The sequence below is a fragment of the Talaromyces rugulosus genome, chromosome V (assembly GCF_013368755.1).
Source record: "Talaromyces rugulosus chromosome V, complete sequence".
Lineage (NCBI taxonomy): Eukaryota > Fungi > Ascomycota > Eurotiomycetes > Eurotiales > Trichocomaceae > Talaromyces > Talaromyces rugulosus.
This window is the reverse complement of record NC_049565.1, coordinates 2,531,960-2,548,120: the sequence shown is the minus strand read 5'-3', so window position 1 is coordinate 2,548,120 and position 16,161 is coordinate 2,531,960. Positions and strand designations below refer to the sequence as shown.

The following is a 16,161-nucleotide window of genomic DNA, read 5'->3' as shown; positions in this document are numbered from 1 at the left end:
ATATGTGTATAGCCCTGACTGCGGCTGACACCTGATAGGATCCATAGTGTATCCGCAGTAGTAATAATTTACCCTCCCCTGAGGGGGCTGAACACACACTAGGAAAAGAAAGCTTGGAGGAAAACCCAGGACCCAGAGCCAGTCAAGGCTTACCTACTGGCTTCGTCGTGGCAGTCGGTCTTGAACCGGCCTTTTCCTCTTCACGCTCTGTATTTTGTTTTGTACATTTGTACTCCGTAACCGGCGTCAATAGGTTATGACCTTGTCCAGCAGACGGTGACTGAAAAAAAAAAAAAAAGATCGCTAGAGTCCCCCTCCTCCCATTCACTATGCGCAGTCTCAATCTCCTCTTCCTAGCAGCAGTGCCTCTGGCAGCCGCCGTATGCTACTATCCATCCGGATACAGCGAAGCCAGCCTCGAATACCAGCCATGCAACCAGTACACCGGCGCCAGTATGTGCTGTGGCACAAACCGCAACAACCCGTCTGGTAACAGCAGAGACAATGGAAACGGAAACACTCAAGACAAGTGCTTGAAGAACGGACTGTGCTCGAACGAGTGGGAGACGACCGATGACAGCGGCGCAACGGTCGAAAACATAGCATATTTCCGTGATCAATGCACGTCGACGAACTGGCAGGATGATTGCTTGAATATCTGCACGCAGGAGACGGTGCGTCCTTTTCTCTTCTCTCTCTCTCTCTCTCTCTCTCATCCTGAAATGATTAGCGAGTCATGTAGATTTGAGTGTTTTGCTGACGTGCTTCAAGAATCCAGGGGTAGGAAGCTCAAGCGATGTGGTGTTGGTGATTCCATGCGATGGGACGGCAACCTCGAACACCTGGTGCTGTGGCAACAGCACTGACTGCTGCGACAAGTCTCCTATCACCATCGCACAGGTCTTTGCTCCGGATGCCACAACCTCGGCCAGCAGCAGCAGCAGCACGTCGACCCAACACACCACCGCCACTTCCGCGCCAACCTCGACGCCATCCGCAACTTCATATTCGTCGCTGTCACCGTCATCATCGTCAGGGCTGTCAAGCGGCGCAAAGGCCGGAATCAGTGTGGGCGTGGTCCTGGGCGTTCTCGCGATTCTTACTCTTGGGTTGTTTTTCTTGCGGAGACGCAAGTCGGGAAACGCGGGCAGGACGGATTACGTGCCAGCCCCGTCGCCGCAAGAGCTCAGCGAGTATCAGCAGCAACAGCAGCAACAAAGCTATTACAAGCCCCCGGCTGCGAATGCTCTCGAAAAGTCCGCAAACCCGGGAGATCAGAGATACGAAAAGCCTGCTGACCACGAGTCCCAGCGGTACGAGATGCCGAGTTGAATCAAGTTGGGAGAGTAATAAAGGAAAGAGAGTCAAGGGTTTTGTCATGTTAGCATCAGCATGTGTATAGGGGTTTGGTGCATTGGACGGAGAACAATTCATGTAGTATTATTAATCCTACTATACTACGAAAACGTTTTTTTTTGAGAAAACTTTAATTAGAGAGCTTCGCATTATACAGTCATTGCATTCAATCGTTACTACTAAATATGATACATATCGACTAACCGTCGATCGTGACTAAACAAACAAGAATCGTAACATAAACCGTAGGGCAGGCAGAGCAAAAGTGAAAGGTATCGCTAAGGAAAAGAGAGTCAATCTGAAGGTGGGAAAAAAGAAAAACGCTAGGAAATCTCAAAATATAGCGTCAACAATCGTCCAGGCATTGAAATGGCATGAACTTGTATGAACTTGCATGTTCGTTGACGTATTAATATCGTGGCGGGTCTAGTATACCGTGCTCCCAAATGGAGCGGTTTCTTTTAGGTCTTCAACCAAATCCTCGACGTTGCTCAGATATCGACCGAGCAGCTTTTGCTTCTCTTCCGTGCTGCGTGTGTCGCGCTCCGCACGAGTCTCGCTAGCCGAGTTGACGCTGCGCGCAAAGGCTCCGGACAGCTTGCTAGGACTGCGATGCAATCCTCCGGTTACTGCGGTGTTTGGCGCGCTAGCCGCGACAATAGGCATATTTGGTGTTTCCGGCATGAGGTAAAAGTAGAGAAACTCGACGAGCTTGAGCTTGACTTCTCGCGACGTCGATCGCATCTTGAAGAGCGAGGTCACCGTCAAAAGCCCATCCAACAGCTCAAATGTGCGCGTGTTGGCGGGCTGGTCGAGGAGCGCAGTCACCAGAGTGAGGAGGGTGGATGACTGGATGGCCGGGCAGTTCACCGGGTCCAACAGGTCGAGAAGAATGTTCATGTAGATTTCTCGCGCAAACAGGGACCGTGATGGCGGGTGCAGGAGGAGCACTCCCTGGATCAAGTCGAGTGTGGATATGATGAGAAGATCGTTTGTGCCGTTGCTTCCCCGTCCAAGCAGATGTTCGAGACAGCAGACCAGTCGCAGAGAAACTAGACAGGGGGTTAAAATTAGATCGATCCATACTAAAGCAATTGCAAGAATATCTTGACGTACCATTCCACTGAAAACCTTCCTGCAGTTTGAAAAACTCTCTGAAGGCAGGGTCGTCTGCGAGCTCGCCCAGTTCTTTTGGTGCTGGCTGTTCCTGACCCAAGGGAATCATTGATCTTCTTTTCTCAGCTGGCGATTGCTTGGCCCGCGAAAGACATATTTGCGCCAGCAAGCCTTCAACCTGACGCAGGCCCTTGCGAATCTTGTTGGGCTCGTACGAGGAGAGGTAGTCAAAGGAGTGCGCCAGCAAGGCCTCCATGGTTATTTCAGGTAGTCGTCGTCGTAGTCGTAATCGTAAAAGACAGGAAAAGAAAAAAGGATAGACACAGATAATTAACAAACAATTAATTAGCAGTCTGGAGCTCAGACCGAGAACAGGGCTGAGCTGAAAAGAGGACTAGTTGTAAGTAGTGTATCGCAGAGTTACTATCAAGGGTAAACAAAGCCGCGTTGCTGGGTGAACGGTTCTGCCACCGCCCGCCGTCTCCACACCAGCTCATGACTTGCATCTTTTCATATTCTTATTTGCTAGTACTAGTAATATGAACTAGTTAGCTACTATTTTAATACGGAGGAGCCAGCAAGACGATTGTAATTCAGTCTAGATCCCGGTCTACTCCACAGTCACGCAAGGCTGTAGCAGATGATCTATAGACGTCACCAGGTGGTATTCCCTACATGAGAGCAGATCAGATGACGATCCATGTCATTCATATACAGTAGAATATACCGTTACTGTATTACCGGCTATTATAATGATGATAATACTCCATAGTCATGTTGAGTGTTGAAGGCAAATCGGACGCCGGGCCAATGACATCAGCCTGCCGCGCTCCACCATCACATGCGCGTCGTCTTGCTCTTTCTCCCCGCCTGCAAGGCTGCAGCATACTTCGTCTTCATTTAACTGCTGCTGCTGCTCTCCCGTTTTCTTATTGAATATCTATCTCCAGTCGTATCCAGCCAGCACTAGTAACTGCATCGTCTATACGATTATACAAAAAAGCGGTGGGGCTCCCTCGTGCGCGTTTTTCTGCCCCGCCAAAGAATTCAATACTATTTTGATACCAGCTTCATACCTTCATTATAATGACTTCAGAACACCTCCCAAGCCAGCCACTGCAGTCTCCAACCGCTATCCCACCACGGACAAGCTCGACCGGGGTCGTGAGCGGCGGCAGCGCGATAAAACAGCCGAACCTGGGATCCCTTTCCGAGTCAGAATGGATGTCGTCTTTGAAAAAAAAACAGCTGAGCACTACGAGCAAGCACGGCCGGAATCGATCGAGTTTTGACTGGACCATGGCCAAGGACAGCCTGTGGTCGCAGGAGAAGGATCATATTCTTATGGGCCCGTACGATTATCTCACTCAGCAACCGGGCAAGGATATCCGGAAACAAATGATCACCGCATTTAACGCTTTGCTCAACGTGCCTGAAGCGAGTTTGGCTATCATTACCAAAGTAGTGACTATGTTGCATACTGCTTCACTACTGTGACTCCCTCCTCTTCTTTCCTTAAACTTGTTTCTATTCTGACCCAGCCCCTAGAGTCGACGACGTCGAAGACTCATCGGTCCTGCGAAGAGGCGTGCCTGTAGCCCACAGCATATTCGGCACAGCCCAGACGATCAACTCGGCCAACTATGTCTATTTTCTAGCACTGCAAGAACTGCAAAAATTGAATAACCCCGCCGCCATCGATATCTACACCGAAGAGCTTCTGAATTTGCACCGTGGCCAAGGGCTGGACCTATTCTGGCGCGATACCTTGACCTGCCCAACAGAAGATGAGTACTTAGAGATGGTGGACAATAAGACCGGGGGTCTGTTCCGATTAGCAGTCAAGCTAATGCAGGCCGAGAGCGATACTCACAGGTAGGCATCTTCCAGTAATCACACTACACACTGGTTAACATGTGCCAATCAGGAATTATGTACCATTGGTCAACGTCTTGGGGCTGATATTCCAGGTCTGCGACGATTACCTCAACTTGTCGGACACCACGTATAGCAAGAACAAGGGACTCTGCGAGGACCTAACAGAGGGCAAATTTTCATTCCCTATAATCCACAGCATCCGCGCCAACCCGTCCAATGTGCAGTTGGTCAATATACTGAAACAAAGAACAAAGGACGACGAGGTCAAACTATACGCCGTCAAATACATGGAAAGCACCGGCAGCTTTTCTTATACCCGCAAGGTCGTCGCCCTGCTTCGGGACAAGGCTTACAGTATAATTGATGAAATCGATGGCGACGCTGAAGAAAACAAAAACGGGCAATTAGTCCGGGCTATTGTGGAAAAAATTGTTGAACTTACGTTGAAGGACCCGCAGTAGTAAGCCCTACTGTTCTCTTCACCTTGTATTGTGTATGCATTACGGTTTATGGCATGGCTAGTGGAACTATACCCTTATGGCATTGCATCTCGCATTCCCTTTTATTTTAGCCTAGGATTATGATTAAAATGATCGATATAAATTGACGATTGGAATGACAGTATATTATGATTATCTCATGTTCGGAACTTTTTTTTTCAGTTGCTAGTATAGATTTGCACTTCCAGCACCTTCTTCTCTAACCTCACCAAGGGATCCGTATTTGCATCTTCGACGTTATTATTCACATTCAAAATGTTTTGAACATCCTTGGCTCGTACCCTCCTCGACCCGATTTTCAGTGGCACCGGCAGCAAAGCCCCATCATCGTCATCGGTTTCTATGTTGTGCTGCTGCTGCAGTTGGGTTTCAGACAGCGGGTCATAGTCCAACTGCTCATCGAGCTTTCGCATTTCGCGTTTGAGAATATGGTGCTGCAGCCTGTCCAACTTTTTTCTAATTAGGGCCTGTAAGGTGTTTGTGTCTGGTGAAGACGAAGGAGAGGAAGAAAGGGTGCTGTGGTCTCGCGCATGGCACAGGCTCTGAATTTCGAGGATTAGGGTTGTGATGCTTACGTCGGCGTGGTGATTGGCATTTTTGGCGAGGGGGGCGGTATTTGTTGGGGATATGGTTTGGGGCATTTTGGATTCAGTGATTTGGATTCAGTGATTTGGACTCAGTGACTTGGATTCAGTGATCAATTCGTGTGTGTGCACATGACCTTAAGGAAGAGGTCTGTTGCCAATATTTATACTTAATCATGTTCATTGTTGAAGAATATTGAACAAGGTCTATTGTATGTTGGATATCAACTCGATAATGAGATGAAAGATTCTTTGAAAACAAAGCCATGTCCACATCGGATAAATGGGTATGGGTATATGCAACATCCTTTTTGCCGAGGACAAAAGATTGTCTTGGGATTAAAACAAAAAAAAAACTCGATGAATCCATTCATAAAGAACATGACAAAGAAAGCAAGCAGCAACAAACAACCTACATGACAATACAGCAATCTCCAAGCTTGCGAAGTACCTTGGGAAGCACCTTTTCGACAAGCTTCTGCACCTCGTCTTCTTGGCCACCTTGTTGCTGTTGCTGTTGGCCCTGGCTGTACTGTTGTTGTCCGGGATATCCCGACGGTTGCTGGTACCCACCACCTCCATAGTGAGGTTGTTGCGGCTGTTGGTGTGGTTGTTGGTGTCCTCCGCCGTGATGGGCAGGCATCTCGGCCGCGCCACCAGTGAGATTGACGTACATGCGTCCAGCGTTTTCCTCAGTCGCGTACTGCAGACCAAGCTCGCGACAGACTTGCTCCACACGCGGCTTGATTTTTTGGACGTGGTTTGCTGAGTGATTCCCTTTTCCAACGATCCTAACCTTGACTCAGTCCATATCCCCCTTTTTTTTTGTCTTCTTCAAAGGGTATACTCACACATGCAAATGCGTCTGCCCATGCTCTCGCGCATACTTGATGCGCTCCTCCAAAATATCCTCGGCCTCCTCGACGAACTGCCCGTGCAGATCAATCGTATCGTCTGCGACACGGCCCGGCGCATTGTTTTCACGGAAAATGAATTCAGAGGCTTGCTTGTTGTACTGCTCCATCTGTCGGCCGTGCGATTTGCCTTCCTCGGAGAGCTGTTTTGCGCCTGCGCCATCGCCGTGTTCGTATGCTTGTTTGGACTGTTCTAGTTTTTTAATTTTGAACAAAGAAAGATTTCGAGAGTGGAATAGGAAAAGTACCCTTTCGAAGCAGTGATTACGCTGGTTAGCTTCCTGACGAGCTAGCCCGCGCAACCGATCGAATTCTTCTTCAGCATGGCTGGACTGTTCATGATTAAAGGCTGTGTGTTGCAGGATCATTAGCCAAAGTCGCAAAACCTCCCCCCCTCCTAAAAAATGAAAGGGACGACGAGCTTACCGCGAGCGCCAATGTGGCCCATTTCATAAGACATTGTGAAAATAAATAGATAGAAAAAGGGTACTATATACAAAGTACGTAGTAAATGGCAATGGCAGTTGGAGGGAATAATTGCGAGGTGAAAGCGACGCTCGAGAGAAAGTGAAGTCGATTCATCAGGACCCGCTTTTCAGATGGACCAATCGCGACGCGGCCCTGAGATCTGGAGATCGACAGGGCTGGAGCCGAGATCGGGATTTCATGTTTATTGGCCTGGCTTCAGATCAATTGCTGTTTCATGAACTGGTAATTTGGGCATTGCTGATATGGAGGCATGTCAGATGGTGGAATTGTGTAAACTTTGAACTCCGCATAAAAACTCAATTCGAGGACTGGTTCTCAGATATAAAATATGTCTACAATTAGACCAAACGGTCAAGCATGAAGAAAATTTTTATGTATAAAATTTGGACGACAGCCGGCATTTCTCTCAAAAATGCTTCCACTTGGCCTATCGTCTACGAAAAGGCGGTCACGACAGTGCTCTGGTGTTTCCAAGGTCTGCGGTGTGCCGTGGTTGCAAAGATCGACCAAGGAACCATTCGCCACTAGAACAAATTTCTAACCGAGTGGCAATAGATCCAGTACTGTAAACCCAAATTGATCCTGCGTTGCTAATTTCGCTGTTTGACATGTCATTCCTTTCATTCTCGATCTAGAGAACACAAAAGAGATCAAATTCGACCATCTCAGTCCAGTTTCTCCACCGTAAAAATAGATTCGCGTCCGAGCACGCCCATCGAGATCGCTGTCAGACATATTGCCACCTCGGTGTAGGAATGTGAAGCAAGACGTATGTGTGCCGCCACTAAATGCTAGTCAGCTAGACGGTGATCTAGAGCATCTCCGCAAGGGAGAGGGTTCGACTGATGTGCTGTCGCCTTGGATTCAATGCCAGAGGTGACCGGTCTCTTCTCGGCGTCTTTCTGTCCTCCCGGGGACCTTTTCGGGATTCCCTGATGTCGCAACATGACGCCACAGATATGGAGGTTAAGACTCTGTTTCTATATGGGATTGGTGCGCATCCAGCGGGTCAAGAGGTCAAAAGCAAGACCAAGTTATTAGGCCATGCAAGTCTATAGCGCCATGCAAACATTCGGCGGACGGGAGAATCACATTCCTCGCTATAGGTCAGCGGGCCCGATAGGACGTGTGGAAATTTCGCCGCGATGTTGAATTTGCCATCCTCGTTGTTCTCGGCCCAGGCGTGCTCCAAAAGTAGCTGGACCGGGATTAGCACGGAGAGCAGTGAATAGAGCCGGTGTAGAGCAAAGTCGAGTGTATGATAATTCTGCTGCCTGCGAGAGCAAAAAAAAGACCTGGAGCGGCGACAGCGAGAGAATAAAAACAAGCGAGGAAGGCACGTTGACGGACTGCGCCACAGTTGAGGACGGGGATCGCCACAAGTGCTTGCGCCACAGCCCGCGCAGCCAGTCACGGGACTGCGATCTCTCGGGCCCCGCTCTCTCGAGTCTTTAGTCTTTTCTCTCTAGTCTTTCTCCTTTCTCTCTAGTGTCCCCTCGTGTCTCCCCGACTCCCCCACTTCGTTGTGGTGTACAAGGTACATGGAACACACATAGTCACATACTACTATTAAGACCACAGGCGCGCTTCGGGGAGTGTGTCGATCTGGCTGCATCCAGGCGCAGCTGAACCAGGCCAGCCCTGGCAGCCCCTCCGCCTCCTGATTGGCGTTGCTTTCCCCAGGACTACGCACCGCAGCCCATTCAACGACCGGCGATCCTCCTATGTGGGACCAGCTACTAGATCGCGTGCAGCCGATTTGGAATTGGCTTTGGCTGAGCTGAAAAACACTAACAAAATGAGCATAGAAGGGTCGAAGCTCTATTAGCCCTGGCCGCGCTTCGTCTGCTACCTTGTCTCGCCAAGTGATGGAGACGATACTTTCTGACATTATAGCGCTGCATACCAGATCAATCCTTCCCCCACCATGAGTGCTCTAGCCCTCCAGCACTATCCATGCCCCTCAATAGACGACGAGCCCTGCTGTTTCAGCAGCATGGTGATGACAATGCAGGGTGGCTACGGCTTACAGAGCTCTCAGTAGCTGCCGCTTTCGGAACCTGGCTCTGGCGACCCCGCGCCACCTGCTCTCGCCGCGTCTCTTGCTGCTCGCCTTGTTTCCGGCTCTCTGGTTCACCTCATGTTTTAGTCCAACTTTAACATGAGATCTACCGACATGCATGCGCACAACATGTGGACACGGACCCAGCATCATCCTTCAAGGCGGCAGTGGCGCTCAATGCCATAGCTGAACAGACAGAAACCGCTGACTGCGTTTATCAGGTGATTCTGTCATCCAGAAGGCCTTTAAAACCACAGCGTGCCCCCGCTGCCTTGGAGCTGTAAAAGACATGGTGGCCGCGATTCCTGCGTCCTAGGAAGAGACTAATTGGGTCTGGTTGTATTCAGTGGACATATAAGTGGACATACAAGTGGACATATTGTTTTGGAAACTCCGACTCATATCGTGACGAGACTACCATCGCTTGGCTATCCCTTTGCCTTTCTTTTTTCGTCCGTCCTCCAGTCGTTCTCGCCGATTACCGATTACTAGGTCTAGCCCGGAGACCGTGGAAGTGTTTCTACTCAAACCCGACATTCGAGATTTTCAAGCTTCAAGAACTGTCCTTCGAACAAACCGGCCTGTCTCATAACAATGCATATGACGTGTCTTGCTCGTACTTGCTAGATAGCAGCAAGCATTTGGATGGCAGGCTCATCGAAATGAGCTCTATATTTCTTCCAGGGTGTGTGATATTGTCCATTTCCAAATTCAACCTCTTTCATTCGTATTACTAACACGTTCTCCATCAGATCCTAAATATAATAGCAAACGCATAATTTACTATTCTTCAATACAAACCACACCATGGGCGATTCTTCGACATCTTCGACATCTTCACGACGGCGGCGCGCCGGTGATGCGCAAAGGGAAGACACAGATGCAGACGCAGGAGCTGTGCAAACACCAAATTTAGGACCCGCAACATCCGCATATGACTTGCTGCATCCGCTGTCTTCAGGCTCATCCCCTGTGCCGAATAGTGGGTCTCTTGCATCGTTAGCGAGACAGCAATTGCAGCAGCAAATAGTAGCAACACCACCACGGATCTCAGCAACACGCGAGGAATCTCTCCAATCGGATTCGGGCACCGGCGCCACAGGCGAATCGTTTGACCAGGAAAACATAAGCCCACCAACGGCTTCGGCGTCTGCAAGGCTACAACAAGAGCCAAATCAGAGCACACCCACCTCGACATCATCATCGCCGAAAATGTCAGCAGACGAATATAACCAGCCGCCGCAGCATATCCCACCTTCTCCATACGCCTCGATTTTCTCAGAAGGAACCGACACTATCTCCCCCCTGGTACTGCGCCGGTGCGATGAACATGATGATAATACAAATGACGACCCAGTGCGAAAGTACAGCGAGTCCCTGCAGCTATTTCGGAGAAGCGAAGAGGACCAGGGAAAGACATGGAAACGACGGGTTGTTGAATACAGATAAAACCCTACTTTTTATGACAAGTTGATGATTTACGACACCTTTTGCATTTTTAATGTCCTCTACCATGTCATAGATACTGGGTGGATGATCTGATTTTTCTGTCTTTTTGTTTTTTGGAATTTAATGTTTATTCTTGAGGATTGCACGAACTTGCATGTGCATGGACTAATGCAATTAATTATCTACGGGACAAAAGAAACCGACGGTCCCCCTCGTAGTCTCATGCGAGCCTGTTAAACCAAGCCAGTCACGTTTAACGATTACAGCACCGACCTGCAGAAGGCCAATTGTCGATCTTCCTAGAAAAGCGGGAAACTCGGAAAGCATTTTGTTTAACTTCTTTAAAAGTCCGGAGATATTTTCTTTTTTTTTGCTTTTTTTTTCTTTTCTTTCCCGTCCCTGCGTGTGTACTACGTTATATGTAAGCCTTTTTTTTTTTTTCGGGGTTGTTCGGAGAAATAATATGAACCGGACTGATAGTTTATTTACCATTAGAGTCGAATTTTGCAGAAAAATTAGAGGCAGTATAATTGTACATTTTCCCTTTTTCAAGACAAACTTGGAGGCGTTTACTCTCACTGAACGATAGGCGAGGATTCTTATTGGCTGAGAGTTATGGGGCGGAGGACCTTGGATTCTGCTAAGCCGCGGAGATGACATCTGTATACGTAAGTTACGTACCTTTTGTTCCTCTTCTTGCGAAACAACAGAAAAGAATGAAATAATACACATCGAAAGGAATTTTTAAAAAAATACAAACATGGCAGCAGCTGTAGCAACAAGACCGCTACCACCACCGACAACAACACGAGCAATGTCCAGTCCTGTCGATGATGATGCCACAACAACAACTTACACCGTCGACATTGTCAACCTGAACAACCTCCTTTCTCGTCTTGAGCACAACATTTTCTCGTCCGCGTTGGATTTGAGACTTGTTCAACAGTCGCATTTGCATCGTACGCGAGTTGGCGCTGTACGCTTTTTTCTCCCCTTCTGTTCGTTTACACATTTCGTTGTGGTTAATCTAATGACGTTTTTTTTTTTTTTTTGGACAGAATGTCGAGTATGCGAATACACTATTCACAAAAATTGAACGCTCGCTACCATCCATAAAATCCCCGGAAACACGACATCAGCGAACGACCGATTTGGCAAATAAGCGTGCGCGACTGGCGAGGTTGAGAGAGCGGTTTGATGAGATCAAGACCGAGGATTATAACTTGGAGGAGCAGGATGAAGAGGAAGGAGAAGGGGAAGATTTGCTCGCGGGGGTGGAACCTGTAGAGGAAAAAGAGGAAAAACTGGAAGATGAGGAAAGGGGTACAGAACAAGCTGGCAAAGATGAAGCAGACGCAGAAGCAGAAGCAGAAACAGCAGCAGCAGCAGCAGCAGTAAGCTCGACATTACGACAGCGACGGCCAGATATTTCTTCCACGTCAATCGCAGAATCGTCTACAACTCCAGCACAATCATCCTCCCTCTATCCTTCTTCTACCACCACCACCACCACCACCACCGGCTTCAAACCCTCGCCGACCACCGCCACCACAGCTACAACAACTTCAGCAACCACCGAAACAACACTCTCCACGCACCGCGCCGAACAAGAATCCCTCACAGACAGCCTCATCAACCTGGCCAGCCAACTCAAAACATCCTCCCAGGCCTTTCAATCCTCTCTCGAAAACGAAAAGTCCATCCTGGACAGAGCCGTCGAAGGGCTCGATCGAAATGTGACGGGTTTAGGGACAGCGGGTCAACGGATGGGCGTGTTGAGGCGTATGAGTGAAGGTAGGGGATGGTTGGGACGTATGTTGATGTATGCGTGGATTTTTGGGTTGTGGCTGGTTGCAATTGCGATTGTCTATCTGGGACCCAAGTTGCGCTTTTAATTCCACGATTGTTCTACAATGAATGCTACATGTATGTACGAAATAATACAATATGATGTCATTTCTTCTTATGCATACGTGTCATGCCATCGCCCAACTGAATCAATCACCCAGCGCATGTAAATGTTAATTACACACGGTGGTATGCGGCAATTGGGATACTTCCGCACAAAGCGAAGGAAAAAAGGAGAGTTTTTAAGAGACGTCAAAAAAACAATTGTGTACACCCAGGTGACATTGTGGATGGAAACAGAAATATTTGGAAAAAAAGACGGGTGAAAAATTACAGAAGAAGCCGAGAAGCTCAGGGTAAAAAGTGTAAACGAACAAGCTCAAAAGTATGTCTCAACGCCAGATTTTGATGACGGAATACAAATTGTAAAAAGAAAAAAGAAACAAGAAACCGATGTGGTATTGAAAATCCAAAATCAAAAAGAAAAATCCACGGCAAATGATTAATCTCGTGTAGACAATAATCTAAAGCATTCGACGTTGACAAAGGAGTCGTCTGTTCATTAAATGAGACCGCACAGACGAAGGTTCTCTTGGATGATGATATCTATGATGAATTAGTATATAGTCAAGAAAGCAAGAAAAAAGAAATCACATACCGTTGACAGCAGCCATAACGAATCGGATCTGGGTTGTGTCTGTGGCGCACGTAAAGTGTGTGTAGATCTGCTTCTGCTCGGCTTGGTTGAGCGAGACGAAGCGGTTCAGGATATAATCGCAAGCAGCGGCGTAGTCGGATCCCCCTTCGTAGTCGGGGAAGTAGTTCTTCATCGGGCTCACGGGAAGCTTCTCCTTGAAGCGGTCAATCTTGTTGAGGAACAGAATGATCGACGTCTTAATGAACCAGCGCGAGTTGCAGATGGAGTCGAACAGAGTCAAGGCCTCCTGCATACGGTTCACCGTCTCATCTTCAAACAGAAGTTGGTCATATTCTGAAATGGCGACCAAGAAGAGGATGGTGGTCACGTTCTCGAAACAGTGGATCCACTTCTTACGTTCGGAACGTTGTCCACCGACGTCGAACATACGGTAGGTCAAGTCGCCAATAATAAAGGTAGTCTCAGTGATACCGGTGGTCTTGACACGCGAGCGGAGCACATCCTGGTCGCTGGGCATGTAGTCGGGCTGGGCGATACGCTCAACCGAGTCAAAGTAGCTAAGCAAGTCTGTTAGATCTGTGCAGAGAGGAAGAGGAAGAAGAAAAAGAACATACTATTTAGCGGAATCATTGAGCTGGTATTCACGAGAGCGGCGGAAACACTCCTGGACACCAGCATCGCGCCACAAGGCCTGGATAGCGCTGCCAACCTCCGGAGGCAGGCTGTCGCCTTCGATCTGGGCGGGTTGCATAAAGATGGTCTGCACGTGGTACTCGGCACGTGGGTCTTCGAGAGGAAGCTCGAGCGACTCCATGGCTTCGAGGATGACACGCATTGACTGGACGGTATTGCTGTAGATGATTTCCTTGAATGATTCTCGCTCATCGCGGGAGTAGCCGCCTTCGTTGATGAGTTTCATCTGCTTGAGAATTGTGGATTTACCCGACTCTCCAGCACCTGCAATCGATGGTTAGCACAGTATCAAGACATGATAACAAAAAGAAAACTCACCGAGCAGCAACATCTTGATTTCATTGCGTTGCATCATCTTGTCATGCTTCAGCTGGTTCTCGATCTCCTCGTTGCGGGCCTTGCCCTCCTTATCTTCGGTACTCATTCCGCAACCCATGTTGGCGGTGTTTCGTTGAATTCGTGAATATAACCTCGAGTTGTGAAATGTATAACAATCAGACTAGGCAGAACTGCATGCGGTTAGCGTTGGTTGTCCCCATCAATTCATCTGAAATCATGATTCATGCGCGGATATACCCGTGGAAACAGGAATTGGGCATGATTTTGGTTCTTTCTCGGGCGCGTGGTGGTGGAAAAGGCCAGCGATAAAAGCTTGCGGCTTATGGTGATACGAGGCCTTTTTCCCTCGCAACCCCCTGGACGATGGGCCGTTCTCGAACAAGTAGAACACAGAAAACCCAAGGTAGACCGAAAAAAAGCGTAGGGAAATGAAAGAGCGTAGACGGATCGCACTTACAATCCTGTTTTCTGCAGCGGGTTGGATACAGATGAGGGGGGGGGAAATTCGGAGTCGCAGAGGTGTGAATTGATTAATAAGAATAATTAGCCCCCCTGACAGAATCGAATGGCTGGCGGACTTGAACGGCAAGCGATGGCAGCGACAAGTCGACGACGTAATGGACAGCAATTCGGAGGGGGGGAACAAGGACGGCGACGCGACAGAAGCGAAGAGAGGAAGCCCCGAATGGCGAACGACTGGACGGCGTGGGGAGAGGGAAAAGGCGAGGTTGTAGAGACAGAGAGCGAGCGAGGGCGAGGAGGAGGGAAGGAGAGGAGGAGAGCGCCGCCGCCTAGGGAAATGAAGCCGCCCGCCATTGGCTGCTTGGGCCGCGCTAGGCTTTAGGACAGCCAGGGGGGGCTACATAGTTACTACGCTGTATAACTACTATACAACTTCAGCTTTTATGAGCAGATATTTACTAGTTAAGTACTTGAAGCATGCTTTGTCTTGCTGTTATTACTATTGTTATTATTATTATATGTATGCCACTGTCGTCCTTCTGTGTCCTCGCCGGGAGCGTATGTGTACTACGACCATGTAACCCTTTCCACTTGACTCGGAAGAATGGCTGGTCAGTCCGTCTCCGACCAAGACAACCATTATTGTCATGCGTAACATGATTATTCACAACAATCATGGATTATTATGCTTACTGCGTATGATTGTTAGTACGGAGTACGGAGTACAACTACAGACACTACTGGCTCGAGCCCTTAAGGGGCGAGCGGGTCCCGGTCTCCACTGCCACGGGTGTGATTGGCCCGCATAAGCACTATGCTATAAGGGGCTAGCGTGCCAAGCTAGTGTGCGGCCCCCATCAGACGAACGCTTCGTTAGCCCGCGGCCTTTTCTGCTCTCTCTCCCGTGTCAAGTTTCAATAGCTGCATCAGGCATAATTTGATAAAAATACGTACGTACACAGTTTTGCCGCATGACATCAAAGCTGCGGGCTCACTTCCCTTGTCCACCCTGGTTGGCCGACTTGAAGGGTGGCCCCACAATTTGCCACTTCTTCATGACAATAGCACGTTTTATGCCATTGTTGTGAAGAGTCAATAACACGATGTATCAGATTGAAAGCCTACTATTATTCTCGTAGTAATACTATTCAGTTTAAACTACTCCATACCGACCATTCATGCACAATAATAATCAAAGGTTTGATCCCCATATTCAAAGACAGTTACGGAGTAGTACTAGTATTATTATTGGCGCCGTACCTCCTCCACATTTCCCTTTCCGAAATAGGAAATTTGAAGATCACCTTATTTTGTCGTTCCCTCCCAGTCTTCGGTGCGGAACACCTCTTAAAAATATAATTATTCATTAATTGATTATGAATTTTGGTATCCTCACCGACATCTGCAATCATCGGGCAAAGGTAACCCTAACACCATCACGTTCATTATCAACGTGCCTGCTGTGGAGCAGAGAATGTTCTCAAAAACCGTTTAGACGTGCATATGCCGGACCAACCAAAGCAATCCATGGAATCTAAATAGATCAAATAGAACAAGTGAGGTGGTATCTACTATCAGACCAGAAAAATATTACCATTAAATAGACAAGATTTTACCCATCTCCACGCATTCCTCTTTGTCACCGCTGGCACGCCGTACTCCGTAGACCTTGTATCATGTATAGATAGAACAAAAAAAAAAACCATCAACTCCCCAGGGGTCAAGGCCTCTACAATAATAATAATAATGGGGTTCACTGTCATTTCCTGCATAGCGCCTATGTAGATACCCCGTCGATAAACCACACTATCAA

The 16,161-nt window shown here is 48.3% G+C and overlaps 8 protein-coding genes across 8 annotated transcripts; 4 read left to right on the top strand and 4 right to left on the bottom strand.

Moving 5' to 3' along the window:
* Positions 1 to 329: 329 nt before the first annotated feature.
* TRUGW13939_09437 (uncharacterized protein) lies at positions 330 to 1,332 on the top strand (the record flags this gene model as incomplete). The annotated part of the gene is made up of 2 exons (XM_035492559.1): positions 330 to 674; positions 772 to 1,332. The coding sequence occupies 2 exons, from the start codon at positions 330 to 332 to the stop codon at positions 1,330 to 1,332; spliced, it is 906 nt and encodes a 301-aa protein (XP_035348452.1).
* Positions 1,333 to 1,782: 450 nt separating this feature from the next.
* TRUGW13939_09436 (uncharacterized protein) lies at positions 1,783 to 2,728 on the bottom strand (the record flags this gene model as incomplete). Its single annotated transcript, XM_035492558.1, has 2 exons — positions 1,783 to 2,408; positions 2,473 to 2,728. 2 exons carry the CDS (start codon positions 2,726 to 2,728, stop codon positions 1,783 to 1,785), a joined length of 882 nt encoding a protein of 293 aa, XP_035348451.1.
* An 830-nt stretch (positions 2,729 to 3,558) lies between these two features.
* On the top strand, positions 3,559 to 4,811 carry TRUGW13939_09435 (uncharacterized protein; the record flags this gene model as incomplete). The annotated part of the gene is made up of 3 exons (XM_035492557.1): positions 3,559 to 3,965; positions 4,021 to 4,347; positions 4,400 to 4,811. 3 exons carry the CDS (start codon positions 3,559 to 3,561, stop codon positions 4,809 to 4,811), a joined length of 1,146 nt encoding a protein of 381 aa, XP_035348450.1.
* Positions 4,812 to 5,008: 197 nt separating this feature from the next.
* On the bottom strand, positions 5,009 to 5,491 carry TRUGW13939_09434 (uncharacterized protein; the record flags this gene model as incomplete). Its single annotated transcript, XM_035492556.1, has 1 exon — positions 5,009 to 5,491. One exon carries the CDS (start codon positions 5,489 to 5,491, stop codon positions 5,009 to 5,011), a length of 483 nt encoding a protein of 160 aa, XP_035348449.1.
* Positions 5,492 to 5,846: 355 nt separating this feature from the next.
* On the bottom strand, positions 5,847 to 6,808 carry TRUGW13939_09433 (uncharacterized protein; the record flags this gene model as incomplete). Its single annotated transcript, XM_035492555.1, has 4 exons — positions 5,847 to 6,225; positions 6,286 to 6,536; positions 6,597 to 6,697; positions 6,775 to 6,808. 4 exons carry the CDS (start codon positions 6,806 to 6,808, stop codon positions 5,847 to 5,849), a joined length of 765 nt encoding a protein of 254 aa, XP_035348448.1.
* Positions 6,809 to 9,706: 2,898 nt separating this feature from the next.
* On the top strand, positions 9,707 to 10,348 carry TRUGW13939_09432 (uncharacterized protein; the record flags this gene model as incomplete). Its single annotated transcript, XM_035492554.1, has 1 exon — positions 9,707 to 10,348. One exon carries the CDS (start codon positions 9,707 to 9,709, stop codon positions 10,346 to 10,348), a length of 642 nt encoding a protein of 213 aa, XP_035348447.1.
* Positions 10,349 to 11,108: 760 nt separating this feature from the next.
* On the top strand, positions 11,109 to 12,243 carry TRUGW13939_09431 (uncharacterized protein; the record flags this gene model as incomplete). Its single annotated transcript, XM_035492553.1, has 2 exons — positions 11,109 to 11,324; positions 11,407 to 12,243. The coding sequence occupies 2 exons, from the start codon at positions 11,109 to 11,111 to the stop codon at positions 12,241 to 12,243; spliced, it is 1,053 nt and encodes a 350-aa protein (XP_035348446.1).
* Positions 12,244 to 12,758: 515 nt separating this feature from the next.
* Positions 12,759 to 13,983, bottom strand: TRUGW13939_09430 (uncharacterized protein; the record flags this gene model as incomplete). The annotated part of the gene is made up of 4 exons (XM_035492552.1): positions 12,759 to 12,802; positions 12,855 to 13,411; positions 13,469 to 13,811; positions 13,866 to 13,983. 4 exons carry the CDS (start codon positions 13,981 to 13,983, stop codon positions 12,759 to 12,761), a joined length of 1,062 nt encoding a protein of 353 aa, XP_035348445.1.
* Positions 13,984 to 16,161: the final 2,178 nt, after the last annotated feature.